This window comes from Octopus sinensis, linkage group LG18 (genome assembly GCF_006345805.1).
Source record: "Octopus sinensis linkage group LG18, ASM634580v1, whole genome shotgun sequence".
In the NCBI taxonomy this organism is placed as follows: domain Eukaryota; kingdom Metazoa; phylum Mollusca; class Cephalopoda; order Octopoda; family Octopodidae; genus Octopus; species Octopus sinensis.
Window position 1 is genome coordinate 29896976 of NC_043014.1, and position 18153 is coordinate 29915128.

Consider the following 18153-nt stretch of genomic DNA (forward strand, 5'->3'; position numbering starts at 1 on the left):
AGAAGCTGGAATGTTTATCTAATATGTTTCTTAAAAAAATTAAACAAAAGTAGTAGTAAAATAGCATTAACCAAGCTTGCTTGTGCCTCCCCCTTTGTCAAGAGAGAGATCACGAATGTTCCTGTTTTTGTTTCTTTTCTTTCTTTTTTCCTATAAAACTTGCTTGGGGTAGCAATTCAGAACTTAAGAAAACAGCGTGTGTATGTGTGTGTGTGTGTGTATATATATATATATATATATATATATATATATATATATATATATATATAGTACATTATATAAAACAAAAAAACAACAAAAAATAAACAGAAAGCCAGAATGTGTATCTGTGAGCAAAAGAAAATTTTGTTAATGGAAGAGAAATTGTTGAAATGCATATTTTAAAAAGATATTTACTTTCTCTTAAATGTTGACGTAATGGGGTAGTTTTTTTTTTTACTTGTTTAAAAAGGAGCATAAACAAACCATATACAAAATGAAAGAAATGGCACATGGTGGTATGAAGAGAAAATCTAATATATTCGGCAAGACTTATTGCAGAATGACAAAAGGGCTTGATGAAGGCCTTCAAAAAAAAAAAAAAAATGTCTGACTCGAGGTGTTAGATTTTTTCTTCCCTTGTTACAACATACTTCACTTTCTTAAACATATTTGAATCAAATCTCACTGGTGCTGACCATCACTGGCCTCCTTGAATTCTAGGGGTTATATTTAAAGGAAGTTTTACAGGAGCGAACCTAAAATCTTGGTATGATAAAGCAGCACTAAGAATCAGTAATGTAGAAAAACAATAAAAATATAATGTTTATTCACTCAATGTTGCTATGAAGCAGTAGACTTAAAACTAAAAATTTGGTAAATTTACACTATGAAATACAACACTAAAATTTCAAAATGTGTAAGGGGTTCAGAGGAGTTGGCAGAATATATATTATCTTAGACATGTATATTTCAGTTGAACTTCAAGTGAGTTTTGGACAGTAATTATCTAATTCAGGGATTCCCATCTTATAGGTCAGAGGTAAGATGTTGCTAAGAGTTTTTTTTATATAACCCTTTATATATGTATTTGTTCATGTGTGTGACTGAAAGAGTGAGTAACAGTAACATCGCAATAATAACATTGATGTCTATGTTGTTACTCACATTCCTATCATGTCTGTGACACCAAAAATAGATAAGCACCCTGTATTAGTTAAGCTAAACTATACAAAACCTAAACTCAAGCAAGATTGTGGGAAAATGCAGAGAACAGAAATTATAAGGTGATATTATTGAGTGTTTCAGCACAGAATGAAACGTATTATGTGCAAAAGTAATTCCTGTAAATATGCTCAAAGAAAAAGCTTGTCTTTCAAAGAGCTAATTTGAAGAGAGTTCTTGCAAGTAGCCAAATGCTATTGAATATTCAAACAAAAACACCAATACAGATCCGATGGTTCAAGAAAAATGATAATGATTATGATGATGGTAATGATAATGCTGCTAGTGATGATGATGATGTCATTTAGACTATTAATCTTGAAATTTTCAAGAATATTTACTATTAAGAGAAAACCGTCATGGAATCACAAGACATAAAAAGCAGTTTCAACAACCATGGGAGTGTTGCAGCAGTTTGTGCATGTTACATGATGCAGGAAATTTCCCCCCCACCCACTCCTCTAGGCTCACTTGGAGTCAGTCTGCGAGTAAACAGTAAACAAAGTTATGTAACTCAATTGACATACATTGAGTGAAGGGAGATAATTCAAGCAAGCGCCTTGCCCTGCCACCAAATTTCACAACTTATAAGAAAATTTTGTTTTAGTTAATTCCAAGGTTATTAATTATTCTCTGATTATCTTTTACTGTAGCAGAAGTGGGGATCTGAGGAATTTACTGAAGCAGCAGTATGTAAAGAGTGAATTTTTCAATAGAAAGTTCAATATTTTGTGTTTATAGAGGGATTTTCAAAACGTATCATACAAATACGGGGCAACTGGGGTGGTTATGATTTTAGAGAATCATATTTATGATTTTACAGGAATATAATGGTTATCTAAATAGTTAAGCTTTTACAAAAATAAAAAATGAATCAAAAATATAAAATGCCTTTTTTTTTTTTGCCATTTTCAAATGCAGAAATATATTCACAAACAAAATGAGAAACAAAAAAATTAAAATTAAAATTAAAGGAAATTGAGAAATTAAAGAGGATAAATTTAACATCTTGATAAAATTTTAAAAGTAAGGAGTGTGCTTGTTTGTATGTATACGTGAAAGTTTGAGAGTTTAAAAAAAACAGGTGAAAGAAGTATTTTTAAATTCTCCACAACTACTTACAAACCAGCAATAAAAAAGAATTGCTAACAGGAAAGGAGAAAGGAATGAAATGCTGTTGACTGAGGAGAGAAAGAAGAGAAAGAACACAGCATTATTTTATTTTTTTATGGTTGAACTTATATTTGAGAGAGAGAGAGAGAGAGAGAGAGAGAGACAGAGAGTTTAGTGATATCCATAGATTAGCAGCTTTTTTATCTAGGGAAAAATAGTAGTGATTTTATAGAACAGCTGGAAGAGGGCAGCAATGCAACAGAACAGCAAAAAGAAATGTAACCATGTTGACCACTCTGGCTGAAATGACCAGTGCGGCTTTAAGACACTTTGGTCAAATTGTTGATTGATGTTGAATAATGGAGAATGGAGAGAAGAGGTGGATTTTAGACATTTGCTCCACATGCTTTACACAATTTCATTAGTCTCAATTCATCTGTTTCAGGTCAAATGGGTTGCTGCTGCTGTCCTTCCATGGGAGAAATTTAGGCTGATAACATTGGTAGAGGATTCAAGCTTTGGCAGCTCCTGTGGAAATTGAAAGAAAAACAAAAAAGAGAGAAAAAAACTTTAAATTTTATAAACACATATAAGAGTGGTGAATAGCCTTGGATTTGGAAAGTCCACATTTCCTATAAATAAACAAAAGCATGTCTCAAACACCTTCTGTTACTGTTATGACAGGAGTTTGAATTAATTACTGACAGAATATGATTTAAATACAGAGTATTTAAACCAGACAAGAGTATGGTTTAAATACAGATAGAGTGAACAATGGCTTAAATGCAATTAGAGTGGAGTAGGATTTAAATAATGAAAACAGGAGTATGGTTTAAATCATGAATGCAGGAATATGGTTTAAAATACTGAAGACAGGAGTATGGTTTAAATATTGAAAAAAGGAGTATGGTTCAAATAGGAGTATGGTTTAAAATACTGAAGACAGGAGTATAATTTAAATACAGATTAAGTGGAGTAGAGTATAAATAATGAAAACGGGTTTAAATATTGAAAACAGGAGTATGGCTTAAAATGTTGAAAACAAGAGTATGGTCTAAAATACTGAACACAAGAGAACAGTTTATATGCTGACAAGATATGAGTATCATTTAAATGCTAAAGAACTCAACAGTTGCTTAAATATAAATTACGAAATCTACCACTAGCAACTTACAAATATTTTTTATCTTAAAAACTAATTTATATGAAGTAGCTAAGAAAGCTGCATATTAGAAATATCTAATTTGAATCAATCGTCTGCATCAATCATATTTTCATATATTATCCCAATCAATAACTGTTCAATGAAAAATTACTTTTAACAAAGTCAAGAAATAATCCAAGTGAAACTTTTCAAAACACATGCATTTGTTATATCAAGCTGTATATGCTGGTTTCAATGACTAAAAGTATCTGATGCTTTTTTAAAAAGCTGCTCTAATGCATTGAAGCCATATGTATTAATTTTTTCAGTAAAACTAACTTTATCCTCAAGAATTTGCATTTGTGAGTGGGCTCCATTTCTCTTAAGAATGAACATAACAATGAAAATTGCTATATACTCAAGTAGTGGTACAGTTTTATACTTGGATACATACCTACAGTTTTTTTTTTAAGCAGAAATCATAAAACTTACCACTGTTAATTTAGTAATATTTTGTAGCTGCTTAAAACTGAAAAATTCATTTGAAACAACCAAGAAATGCAGCATATTAGTTTTTAGGAAGTGAACACTAACAGTTCAATCAGTAAAGTACTAATATCACTAAAACCTACTTTAGTAAGTTTAGTTGTAACAATGAATTATTCTCTTGAATTAGTTTCTGATGTTGTAGGGCAAATTTTGCAGATAGCAAATAAGAGAATGTTCTCTTAAGTTTAAATCATCTGTTCCAATAAATCAAATCAGCTCCTCCAAAGTCAGACTTGTTCTTGACTTTTCCCTCCAGGTTCAGGCTCATTCATCCCGAGCCAAACTAGTTCTTCCACAGAAAGACTTGTTTCTCCAATGTCAAACATTTTTCAAAAGTTTCAATTCATTTTACAAGATTTGGGGTCAATTTGGTATGTGGTTGATATATCAAATATTAGTTCACCATTTCCACAGATTAATATATTTAACAGAAAATCAGTTACTTGTGAGACTTGATAAACTTTTAATTCCATTTTTAAGAGAAGCCATTTTACAAAGGAATATTTTAGAATTCCTGTAAATGTTGATGTTATTCAATCGGAAAAAGTGAGTAGATTTAGCTGTTAGATGTTGATATGTGAAGAAAATGAATTGTTGTTTGCATGTAGCATTAATACAAAAAGCAAAGAAAGCCAAAGTTGTAATTCTGCTCAGCTTCAATATACCCATAGTTTAGAAATAAAGTTCTCTAGTTCAAATCCAGTACAGTACTATGAACATATCCAGGAACAAGATGCCTGATGATGATAACTGGAGATCAAATAGATTGAAAAAGTAGTGGAGGTATATTTAAAGAAAATATTTTATCTCAATTATATTTCAGACTATTAATTTTCTTAATCTTGTTCATCTTTCAGTCATGATCAAAAGTGCTCCAAGCATGACCACCTGTCCTTTTGCAAATAGTTTATCATGAACTACACTTCGTGATGTATACATTTTCCAGTTGTTTGATGAAGGCTTTGCTGCTATTTCTAAAATATTCAGCAATCAAGTAAAGCTTCCGTCACTAGCTCAAGACCAAGGAGACAAAATTAACTAGTGTACTAGACAAGTATAAACTTAACCTATTTCAATGCTACATTGTACTACACTGAGTATAGTAATAATTATTTATGATAGAAACATATGGAACAGATATTTTTGGCCTGGAACAAATAGAAATAATACTCCAATGTTGACAAAAAGTGAAGAGGGACCATAGAGGGAATAGAGCAGAGATGCGGACACTAGTAGAAATGAGAGATGCTTTATTGGAAGTGTCAGAAATACACGGAAGAGACAATAGTAAACTAATATAGTTTACTATATAGTATTACAGTTCCAATGAATTGATTAGTAATGAAGTTTGGATCCACTCATCATTTGAAAGCAGCCTTGTCAACTGATAAATGAAATGATTTGAAACAAGTATTAACCCCGTGCATCAGAAAGTTATGATCCAAGATTTTAATTTAATGAAGTTCACATGACATACATTTGAGACTTTTGAGTAATTACAAATATATTCACCAGAGGTACACAGCCATGTGTGCAGTCATAATAGAAAGATTTCATTCTCTTCTTAAAAGCAACAACATCAAATGAGACCAAGAAAGATACACTTTTTGCAACAAAGTGTTATAAAAATAATATTATAAAAAGCTTATACAATTATATAGTCAACAAAATAGGATGAACACTGAGACTAAATAATGAGAAATAAACAATTCATTCAATATTTTGATATCATAGCAGAAGGAAAAGTTTGAAATAAAAAATGTTAAATGTAAACAATACCAAAATGATGAAAGCAATGAAGGGAGGGATGAATGCAATGTGTAAGGAGGAGGTGAGGTGTGACATTGAAATCAGCCAATAAACTTGACATTCAATTGTGTAAATGAATTAAAGGAGGATCACGCATTTACAATAATCAATTATAGCAAAGAGCTGAGGCAGGTATCAAAGCATATCCTGCACACCATCAACTTGTGTTGATCTTTATTTCTATAAAATAAGGTTTGATAACTGTGGCCTATAGAGTCTGATACCTTTTCCAAATACTAACTCAAGGATGAAACGGAATATTGGGTTTGAACTCAGTGTCTAAATCAACATCAGGAAAGAGTTAATGCTGAAGTAACTACAACTGAATGATGAACAGTGGGTGACAACTGCTCCAAAAGAATAAACTAACATACCACAGCAAAGTTTATGACAGAAAATGACACTAATCATCATCATCATCATCATCATCATTTAGCGTCCGTTTTCCATGCTAGCATGGGTTGGACGGTTCTACTGGGTTCTGTGAAGCCAGAAGGCTTCATCAGGCCCAGTCAAATCTGGCAGTGTTTCTACGGCTGGATGCCCTTCCTAACGCCAACCACTCCGTGAGTGTAGTGGGTGCTTTTTACGTGCCACCCGCACAGGTGCCAGACAGAGCTGGCAAACGGCCACGAACGGATGGTGCTTTTTATGTGCCACCGGCACAAGGGCCAGGCGAGGCTGGCAACGGACACGAAACGGGGCAGTGCTGGCAACGGTCGCGAAACGGAAGGTTCTCTTACATGCCACCGGCACTGGTAACACATCTGCAATTTCCATTGATCGATTTCCATTCTGATCCTCACTTGCCTCAACGGGTCTTCACAAGTAGAGTTTCGACATGCCACCGGCACTGGTAACACATCTGCAATTTCCATTGATCGATTTCGATTCTGATCCTAATGTATGTTTATAACTACAACCTACACCAAAATTTTCCTGAACTGCATAAAGCTACAAAATATTAAATGTCTCTTTTACATAACACTTTTACATAAACAGTGAAGGCACATGGCCTCATGGTCAGAATGTTGCACTCACAACCACAAGATCATAGTTTTGACTACCAGACTGGCTTGTGATCTTGAGCAAAACAATTCCTTATTGCTCCACTCACTTGTAAATGGGTAATCCTTTGATCGATTGCCATTCCATTCAGGGGAATGTTGGCCTGCTTGCCCAGTAAGTGGCATGACATCATTTGAAAGTTAAAATGATGTGTAGTGCATTGTGAACAACAGTGTATAACATCCAGTAGTCTGGTCAATTCAGTGATACTGAAGTAGGATACACAACACAATGACACAGTTACATGATCAACCGTTTCTTTGAGTTTAATATTTAAGTATATCTAAAAACACTATTGAAGAACAGCAGGCATTCTGTATTGACTGTATGGTTAACATGAAAACTCTTGGACACAAAGAAGACTGAAATAGATGAAACACGAAACCCTGTTTAATCACAGACATGTTTGTGGTCAGTGCTTAAGGCATTAATAATATATTAATTATCATAACACTAACATTAATCTGGAATGCCTAATGTTATTAAAAAGTGAAGTAAATAAATAGAATCAGTAATTGATTCCCTAGATATCAGTGCTTCCCTTGACTTTTAAATATAATATAAAGGACAAACTGATCGAAGGATAAAAGCAAGAGTTCCTAATTGAAGAGACTTGATTTGAGGCATTCCTGCTTTGACAATCCCATCTTTTTGGATATCTAAAACTACACTGTCCTTGTTTTAAGACAGCAGAGTGTGGTTCGAGGGAATTCGGCTGCAGCTATTATTAATAGTGACCACACAAATATCACCTCGTTGGATAGTGTTATGGTTTTAAACAACTCAAATCCCTTAGGAATAATACTGATATTTTACTGTATGTAAGAAATCCATTGTAAAAGCTAAAAGTTATCAGAATGACAGGTGACACCTATTCCATAAGAATAAAACAAACATGACAGAGTGATGTCATTAAGCTTACTGAGAGAACCAACATCACTGCCAGTTGAAGACAAACCAGTTTATCATGTGGTTGTTGAAATAAGAGGCAACTACTTAAATCTGTGTGGGGATGAGCCAGAAGAAGAGGGTCATGACATCAATGGTCAAGGGGCTGACCGGAAGAGGAAGCATGAGAAGGGAAGTGGAGGGGGAGAGGTAAGCGTTGTTCTCCTTTTTCCCACTGGATGCATCACAAATAGATGTAAGGGAACTGGCTCCTGGGTTGGTCAGGTAGCAGCTGCTTATACTGGGTGACAGGGGTAGGGCAGGATCGTCAGAGAGATTACTACTAGACAGTGGTTGGGAACTGTGATAGGTGTCAATCCATCGACCTTGCTCCAGGTGTGCATGAGCGGGGAGACATTTCGGTAGAGCACAACTGGAGATGACAGGCAGTGGATGTAACACACTACTGGCAGGGGATATATCTCTTGGTGGTTGACTGAGGACCAGGCCATATCTCCATTTGGAGGGAACTGAGAGCATGCACTGCAGCAGAATGGCACGTATTCTAAACAAGGTATTCTTAGAGTGGGGCCCTGTGGATGATTTGTTGATGGACAACAGCACAGCGTTTCGTTCAGAGGCACTGAAAGAGATACTTGACAGGTGGTAAGTGCACCGCTTTTTCAGAGTGGCATACAGGCCAAGTGGAAATGGGATCGTGGAAAGACATCATCAAACGATCAAGGCCATGGCAGAGAGGGGACACATCTCGCCGCTGGAAGCAGTATTCTGGTATAATATGTTGCCCCAATCAGAACAGGCCGAAGAGTCTGTGCCAAATATGAATGGTGGGATACCCTGAGGAAGTGAGAGGGCCCATATTCATGGAGGTAGGAGATAAATTCTGGGTCAAGTCACCAAAGGCATGCTGCACAACTCAGTGGAACAGATGAATAGTGACAGCTGTCAATTCCAAAAACAACATTTCTTAGTTGTTCATAGGATTGTTGCTTCATTGGATGATGACTGGAGGAGAGGAAGAGAATGAGGCTCCCAGCTTAAGAAGATCACAACGTACAAAACGCCCACCCGGGTGGGTGGTAGATTTCGACATGGAGTGAAGTGAGGAGGTGATCTTTGAGATCAGGGGGACATGTAGGGATGAGCTGGAAGAAGAGGATCATGCCATTAATGGTCAAGGGGCTGACCGGAGGTGGAAGTGTGAGAAGGGAAGTGGGGGAAGAGAGGCAAGTATTGTCCTCTTTTTGCCCACTGGAAGCATCACAAATGGACATAAGGGAATTCACTCCCGGATTGGTTGGATAGCAGCTGCTTATACTGGTGACAGGGGTAGGGTAGGATCATTGGAGAGATTACTACTAGACAGGTGGTTGACAAGAGGAAGGTAGGTGAACTTCTTTTAATTTCCCATCCACGACAGTCTGGTAAAGTGTGCACTATACCAAGTTCAATAGTGTCAAATATAATAGTAGAAGACAAGAGAAGTGGGAGGCAAGTGGATAACTTTACTGCACAAGTAAAACAGACCGATTTACTAAACTACATCTTTACAATACAACTTACTGACTATTAATTTTAGCCTGACTAAATACTAAAATTCAGAGAAGAATTGTTTTTCAGTAAAAGCAACAATCAAAGTCAATGAAACTAAAACACAGTCCATGATGGGAGAACATCAGAGAAAATCCAAGTTTAGGTTCTCAAAAATATACAATAACTTTAATTAATGACAGCAGGTTCAACTTTTATAGGATGGTGTTAAGTGTAGAAAACCTAAACAAAACAGAACATGCAGAGGCAATAAGGAAACATTCAAATACCAACATAAATAAATACAAGATATAAAACATCTAAAGGTTTTACAGAATATAAAACCATCATGAATAAGGAAATAAAAAAAGAAAAGCCCTTTTTTCTCACAAGTCACAGAATTGTTTTATAAAATGAAGCTACAGCAGAAGAAATAAATTCATAATCAAGATGCAAAATGAACTAAAAGAATAAGAAAATCATATGCAAACACTGAATAAAAACAAACAGAATTCTTTAACTGAACGTGTAACCAAACAAATGTTAGATAATGCGTTTGATTTTAGGTTTTGAATGGGTTAATATAAAATGCCAACACCAGCACACAAGTTAGATGAAAGGTGGTAAATTGAAGCAAATGGTGAATGGGAAAATATTGAAAGTAAACAAACCCACCCCCCTTGCATAAATAGGAAAATAAAAACTGTTCTGCATAATATAGTTGTAACTTACATGCTTCAGGATCATCTTGGTAAGCTAAAACAAAGAAAAGACAAAGTTACTGTCTGTCATGTGTCAGTCCTGTGAAAAACACCATCACTGAGTGGAGACCCTCCATTAAAAAGAGTCACTGCACAAGTCCTGTGTAAAGACACGGCCACTGTGAGACAGTTTTGTGTAAAGACAGTTGTTGTGTGACAGCCCTGTATAAAGATGCATTCATTGTGTGATAGTTTGGAGTAAAGACAACACGGTTATTGTAAGACAGCCCTGTGTAAAGATACAGTTGTCGTGTGACAGTCCTGTATAAAGGCAACATGGTCATTGTGTGAAAGTCCTGTGTAAAGAGACACAGTTGTTGTGTGATAGTCCTGTTTAAAGGCACAAGTCATTGTGTGATAGTCTCAAGTAAAATCTTTACACACAGTCATTGTGGTAGTTCTGTGTAAATATTAGTGGATACATAAGTCTTTATATGGTGAGAGAGTGAATTAAGTAAACTTCACTATGACATATGTACAAGTTTTGTCCATGAGGGATCAATAGCATTGATATAAAAATCAATGTGGATATGTGTCACTTTCATTCTTCTCAGTCTTGTCTCAATCCATCAGAGTTGAGATATTTTGTATTAGATAACCATTGGTGCATATCCAGTGTTTGTTTGGAGTTATGATAGATGGGTACTGTCTATGTCAAAGCTGAACAAACCTAAGTATTTAAGTGAAAGCTAACCAAACCAAACCACAGGTTGTAATCAATGTTCTTAACACAGTCACCAGACAATGAATGTGTCCCATCTTCATGATTGTTCTTTAGCAATATGACATAAGGGTCATACAACCAACAAAGACTGTCAGTTTCCTAAGGGATATCAGATTTTTCTATTAACATAGGTGCTTAAGACTCCAAGTGTTCACTTCCATAAAGACACAAACAACTTAATAGAAGTACAGTTGCAACATCTGATTTTGAAAAAAATAGGTGTTTTTTTTTTTATTGGTTAATATGTGCTGTGCTTGTATCAAGACATATTTACAGGGATTGAGCTCATGATAATAGAGAAAAAATAATAGCTAGTCTTTGTTACTTCATCAACTGTTGATATGTGACATCTGTAGCTTGAATAATTATAGAATAAAGAAAAATATGAAAAAGAGCAATAATAATACCTGTCATTGCCTGCTTTTCTTGATCGTTTTCATTACGAGATTCTCTATTTCTTCGTCCCCCAACTGAAGATTTATTAATATTCTTCATTGGAATATTATTGCTGAAAAAGTAAAGATGTAATAAGATGATGATGGTGATAGTGATAGTGGTGGTGATGATAGTAATGATAATGAAAGTGATAATAGCAATGATGATGGTAGTGGTGATGGTTTGAAATCAGATGAAAGTTTGGTTTGAACTATAGCAAAAGCTGAAAGCACATCTCTGACTATGTTAGAAAAATCAAATGATTGCAAATTTTAGAATGCAACTCCGAAGGTTCCTTGTTCTTTCTTTTCTTCTTCATCAAGTTGTTCAAGTAAAGAAGGACAGTATCCATGATCTTTGCAGGCCTCATTCTTAATTTAGTAAGGCTAATGTCCAGTCTGAACACCTGATGGAACCTGGGTCTTGGTCCTAATATTTGCAATGCAATGAATGCCAATGAAGGTACCTAACAATGAATTGGTCTTAAACCATGTTAGGCATAGAGTCTCAAAGGCTAATGAGTAATTCTGTGTTAACATCCTTCCTTCTATAGAATTATTAAGGGTATGTAATGCAGAAAATATTCCAATAATTTTGGTAGGTGTCTCATGGAGCAACAAATATACAAACTATTTTTTAATCCTGGTGCAATATGGTTTACATATCACTAAATTTTGCTATTTATTGCATGATCCAATGAACCATAAGTGCTCATTTTGAGGAAATATTTTTGATGGAACACAGCTGAATTTCTTTCAAGTGCCCATAGTATAATATAAATTTCCCATCACATGCAGCTTCAAGGTAAAAACAGTTAATTTGCAGCTGCAACATAAACCAGCAGAGGGAATTTTTGTTTCTTTATAGAAGCATTATATAAATGAAGTAAACAATATTCACAAACAAAAAATATAAAATTGATACCTGTATTCATTGTCAGACAGTTCTTTCCTTTCAGCTGAAGAATATAAAATAATTGTCAATATTTTCAAATAACATTTTGATTATACAAAATTTAGTGAAAATTTTGATAGTAAAATAAACTAAATTATACTAAATTGGCAAAACAAAAATAATCCTACTATGCAAATGTGTGTGTGTGTGTGTGAGTGAGAGAGAGAGAGAGAGAGAGAAAGAGAAATCAAAGAAAGAATTATGGAAAGAAGTTCGCTCTTTGCTTTACACAGTGAATCAAAAGCTGGTATATTTGTTCATGTCAACAAAATTGCTGTCACAACAGAGCAGTTGTTAGAATCAAATGAAAACAGGAATAAATGAACAATTTAAATAAAATGAAGTATTGATCACAATATTTTAAAAATATATTTTGTGTTTTTTGTTACTTATATAGAAAACATTATCTAATATTAATAATGATATTTAGCAGCACCATAGTCAACTGCTACAAAGGTAAAGGTGATGCATTAGATAGAAATAATTACAGAGGCATCAAGTTATAGGATCAGGTAATGAAAGTCATAGAGAGGGTCACAGCCTAACTAATTAGGGAGAGAGTCAATCTAGACAAGATGCAGTTTGGGTTTCTGTCAGGGAAAAGCACCACTGATGCTATATTTCTGATAAGACAGCTGCAGGAGAAATACCTAACCAAAGATAAACGTCTGTAACTGACTTTCATTGACATGGAGAAAGCCTTTTACATGATCCCCCGATCCCTTATCTGGTAGTCAATGTAGAAACCAAGATCGTAGATATTGCCATACCTGGAGATGTATGAGTGGATGATGAAGAATTGAAAAAGATTGAGAAGTACAAGCTACTAAAAGACAAAATTGCATGAATGTGAGTAATGAAGAAAGTAGCTGTCATCCCAGTAGTTGTAGGGGGATTAGGAGCATTAACAACCAGGTTTGAGAAATTTGTTGGAGGAAGTGGAATTGACATAAGGGTAGAACGTGCTCATAGAAATGCTTTATTGGGAACAGTGAGGATTTTGAGACTATTATTTGGGTGTTGAGTATCATGGAAGAAAACTTTGAGATACTTGACAACAGGCTGTTGCTTGCTCTTACAAAATTAACCAGAGCAAGTAAAATTGAGAGCTCTGAGAATAATAATAATAATAATAAAATGCCCTGATGCAGTACCAGGCAGTGGCACTCATGGCTTCTGATCATAACTGATTGGAAGTGTTCTCATGTACATTGTTTTGTCTTGATATAAAAGATGGGCTACAGCAAATATTCTGCTCAATACCACAGATTTGCTTGTCAGTTGTTTGACCGTAACCAGTTGAGCATGCCCCTTAGTGGCTGACGATATGTGCATCTCTGATCATGAGCAGTTGAGGAGCATCATAGCCATGTGTTGAAAGGAATTCTTAGAGGTTTGGATAATTCACCTTTGGAAACATGATTCCATAAGCAATCAGGAAAATTCTAACTAGGCCCCACCTTCAAGGTCATGTGCTGTTTATCTTGATATGAGATCACCAGGTCACGCACATATGGTTGTGATGCATGTGCCTGCTATACCCTTATCAAATGGGTAGTCATGATGGGTATACTGGGCTTTGTATATTTTACCCCAGTGTCACTTTGATGGCATGCACTGCTCTCTCACTCGACGACGACGGTCTCAAATTTTGACTCAAAGCCAGCAAGTTTGGGGGCAAGAGATAGTCAATTACATTGACCCCAATGCATAACTGGTACTTATTTCATCAACCCTGAAAGGATGAAAAGCAAAGTCAAATTTGAACTTAGAGTGTAAGGATGGACAAAATGCTGCTAAGCATTTCACATGGCATACTAACGATTCTGCCAGCTTGCTGCCTTAATAATAATAATAATCGTTTCTACTAAAGGCACAATGCCTGAAATTTGGAGGTGGGGACTAGTCAATTATATCAACCCCAGTACGTAACTGGTACTTATTTTATCAACCCCGAAAGGATGAAAGAAAGAGTGGACCTTGGTGGAATTTGAATTCAGACTAAAGACGGATGAAAAACCGTGAAGCATTTTGCCCAGTGTGCTAAATAAAGATTCCACCAGTCTGCTGCCTTAATAATAATCCTTTCTACTTTAGGCATAAAGCCTGAAATTTTGGGAGAGGGGGCCAGTCGATTACATTGATCCCAGTACTTGACAGGTATTTATTTTATTGACTCTGAAAGGATGAAAGGCAAGGTTGGCTTTGGCAGAATTTGAACTCAGATTGTAAAGACAGACAAAACACCACTATGCATTTATCTGGTATGCCAATGATTATGTCAGCTTGCTACCCTCAGCCCTTCTATAATAATGGTTTCTCAAATAGGCACAAGATTTAAAATTTTGGTAAAAAGGAGTAAATCAAACAAAGCCCTGGCCCAGTACTTGACTGGAGCTTATTTTATTGATTCCAGAAGGATAAAAGGCAAAGTTGAGTTTGGCATGATTTAAAATCAGTGCATGAAAAGCTAAAGTAAATGACAATGGTTTTATATATACATATAAATAAATAAATAAATAAATAAAAGGTTTCCTTCAGAATTTAAAGAGAAACATAACAGCACAATGATTGTATGATGAGAGATAAAGGAGTCAATGCTATTGAAACATTGGAATTAGAAGATGGTAAGTACAGTGAAGATTGATCTGGGTTTATACATGCAATTTAGATTTACAAAATTTGGAGGCAAAATAAAAAAAAACAGTGAAAAATGCATTTACAACACTGACATGCAATATGAAGATTACTAAATGAGAAACAAAATTACAACATTGATGATGATGAAAAGAAGTAGTTAGTTGAAAGTGCAGTCTCCAGATTTTAGAATTTTAATAAAAATGACTATTTCAAACTGATTGTGTACATGTGTATGATGTGGAATATAGTTGATTGTGTCAACCTCAGTATATGACTGGTACTTTATTTTATTGACAATCTAGAACAGTGGTTCTCAACCATTTTTTAATCTATTTTTATTCTGGTGGACCTCCATAGCTATTTTATGTTTAAAAACTAGTTTCATAGATATTTCTTTCAAAAATTCCTATTTTGTTTTTCATACATTAACATAGGCGCAGGAGTGGCTGTGTGGTAAGTAGCTTGCTAACCAACCACATGGTTCCGGGTTCAGTCCCACTGCGTGGCATCTTGGGCAAGTGTCTTCTGCTATAGCCCCGGGCCGACCAATGCCTTGTGAGTGGATTTGGTAGACGGAAACTGAAAGAAGCCCGTCGTATATATGTCTGTATTTATGTATGTGTGTGTATATGTTTGTGTGTCTGTGTTTGTCCCCCTAGCATTGCTTGCTTGACAACCGATGCTGGTGTGTTTACATCCCCGTCACTTAGCAGTTCGGCAAAAGAGACCGATAGAATAAGTACTGGGCTTACAAAGAATAAGTCCCGGGGTCGATTTGCTCGACTAAAGGCGGTGCTCCAGCATGGCCGCAGTCAAATGACTGAAACAAGTAAAAGAGTAAAAGAGTATGTGTAGGTTGAACAACTTGTATGTAAAATGTTAGAAAGCAAAACGCAGCTGTTTCTTTCAATGAATACATCTGAATCAAAGTTTTTTCATGGACCCTTAAAATACTACTACAGATTCTCAATTTACCATTTTGCTAGCATACCCGCCTCCTTCCAATCTCACATGGACCCCACCACCAGGGTCATATGGATCCTTGTTGAGAACCCATGATCCAGAAGGATAAAAAGTTGACAATGGTGAAATTTGAACTCAGAATGCAAACAAATGTAACTAGATATCACAAGGCATTTTGTTCAAGACAAATGGGTATAGCAATCTAATAATAACAATAAATTTTTCTACTAAAGGTACAAGGCCTGGAGTTTTGGGGGAGAGGACTGGTCGATTATGTCAACCCCAGTGCTTCACTGGTATTTAATTTATCAGCCACAAAAGAATGAAAGGCAAAGCTGACCTTGGCGAAATTTGAACTCAGAACATAGCAACAGACAAAATACCATTAAGTATTTCTTCCAACTTGCTAATGAACCTGTCAGCATACTGCCTTAATAATGATGATGATAATAATAATGATGATAAACACAATTCTACAACATCCACTCCCCACCCAAGAAATACTGTACACTCCTAAGGAATGTGGTGGTGCAAATGGAAACTCATATATGTAAGGAGCTAAATGAAATACTGCAGGCACTTTAACAGTGCTCAAATGGTTCTATCAGATCACTGTTTACAATTGTTTCTAATTAAGGTACAAGGTCAGCATTTTAAGGAGAAGGGGTGGGGGTTAGTTGATACTATCACCTTGAGTACTTGACTGGTACTTTACTGACCTCAGAAGAATGAAAAGCCAAAGTTCCCACCAGCTGGATTTGAACTCTCAACATTAGAAGCTAGAGCAAATATTGGAAGGCATTTTGTCCAACACTCTAGAAGAGGAATGATAATGGTGATGTGCTTGTTTATAGATACATCACCAACAGTTTAAGGAAAATAGTCAATTAAACTGACTGCAATATATGACTGATACTCATTTTAATGATCCTAGAAATAGATCAATAATGAGATTTAAACCAAATGTATAATAATAGTATAGTAATACCCTACTATCATTTTTGCTAAATTAGTATTTGCATGTGCTTACAAATTTCTCACTTTGTTTTAAGACATTTTGTAAAGAGAAGGCTATACCCTATGTAATAAAGTATACCACAGTATATTACTGGTACTTTATTTATTCATTTGAATGAACAGCAAAACTGACACTTGAATAGAGTGAACCCGAAATGTTAAAAGATACAACTGTTCGATACACCTATATTTTTTTGTACTCTTCTACACTCATCTCAATAACAACATAATAGCAAAAACAATTCTCCAGTTATTCATTTTTAAATGTTTGTTTTCTTTTACTCAGTATAAAGAAAATTTGCTTGAATGTTTACAAGGTATTGACCTTTTTGTTTTTGTAGCATTTTACACTGTGGTCATCCTCAACTACTGAGGATTTTATTGAGTTTTAAAAATTTGTCAAAGACAGGACAGGCATTTGCACTTGTAATCCTTCTTAGATAGAAGTGTGGGTAAAGATGACTGGATAAGAAAATACAGTTAATGTTCATTGTAGAAAGGGAAGGAAATTTCAGATGGCTGGGAGAGGTTCTGGAGAAGATGGAATAAATAATTTAGTGTATAACTGAGGAATGAGGATTAAGCTACTGTAAGATGTTTAAGAGTAGCATGGTACAGTCAGCAAATTCAAAAGAACAGAGACTGTTTCTAGTAGTGAAGAAAAAAGAAGAAGGAGAAAAGTAGAATGTAGTTGAGCACGCACAATGGTTGGTAAGTGTTGGCTTATTAATGACAAGGGCAATAACTTAGAATCCACCAAAATATGCAGAGTAAGAGGCTACTGATGTATGATTTGGAAAAAGGTTTCCAATTTTATAGAACTGTACAATCAATGAGGTTTGAAGACAAAATTCAGGGTAGAAGATGAATGGTTTTTATGATTTTCCATTACCTTAAACTTTTTTTTTATACCAATTGATCTAAGACCTCTGGTTCTAAGATACAAAATCTGCCTGTCTTAAAATTCATATTTAAATTAAAATCTTGCATCATTGTTTTATGCAAGATCCTTTTAAATTATGATCCAAAACCCAGCTAAATAATAACAAAGTTATTTTATTAAGTTCTTGATTATATTTAAAAAGTCATAGTTGAAGTTTGTTGGAAATATAGTCATAAAAAAGTTAAAGATATTCATAAATTGAGATGGATCACAAAGTATTATTAATTTCTGGAAAGAAGAAATTATTATAGTCTTTAGAAAATTAATAATACAGAATACACAGAGAACCCATCCTACCTCCAAGAATGAAGAATAGGAATTCTTGAGAGAAAGGTAAAAACTGATAAAATTATGGCAGTATGTATCAAAGGGGAGTTCCTTGGAGAACTAT

At 35.0% G+C, this 18153-nt stretch overlaps 1 protein-coding gene across 1 annotated transcript in view; it reads right to left on the minus strand.

Moving 5' to 3' along the window:
- The window catches only part of LOC115221325, a 48523-nt gene continuing 30370 nt past the window's right edge, over positions 1-18153 (minus strand). The window contains exons 7-9 of the mRNA XM_029791496.2: positions 12170-12203; positions 11218-11318; positions 1-2844 (exon numbers count right to left, since the gene is read on the minus strand). Of these exons, the coding sequence (XP_029647356.1) occupies positions 2828-2844; positions 11218-11318; positions 12170-12203 (152 nt within the window). The 3' untranslated portion in view covers positions 1-2827. The remainder of the gene's footprint in view (positions 2845-11217; positions 11319-12169; positions 12204-18153) is intronic.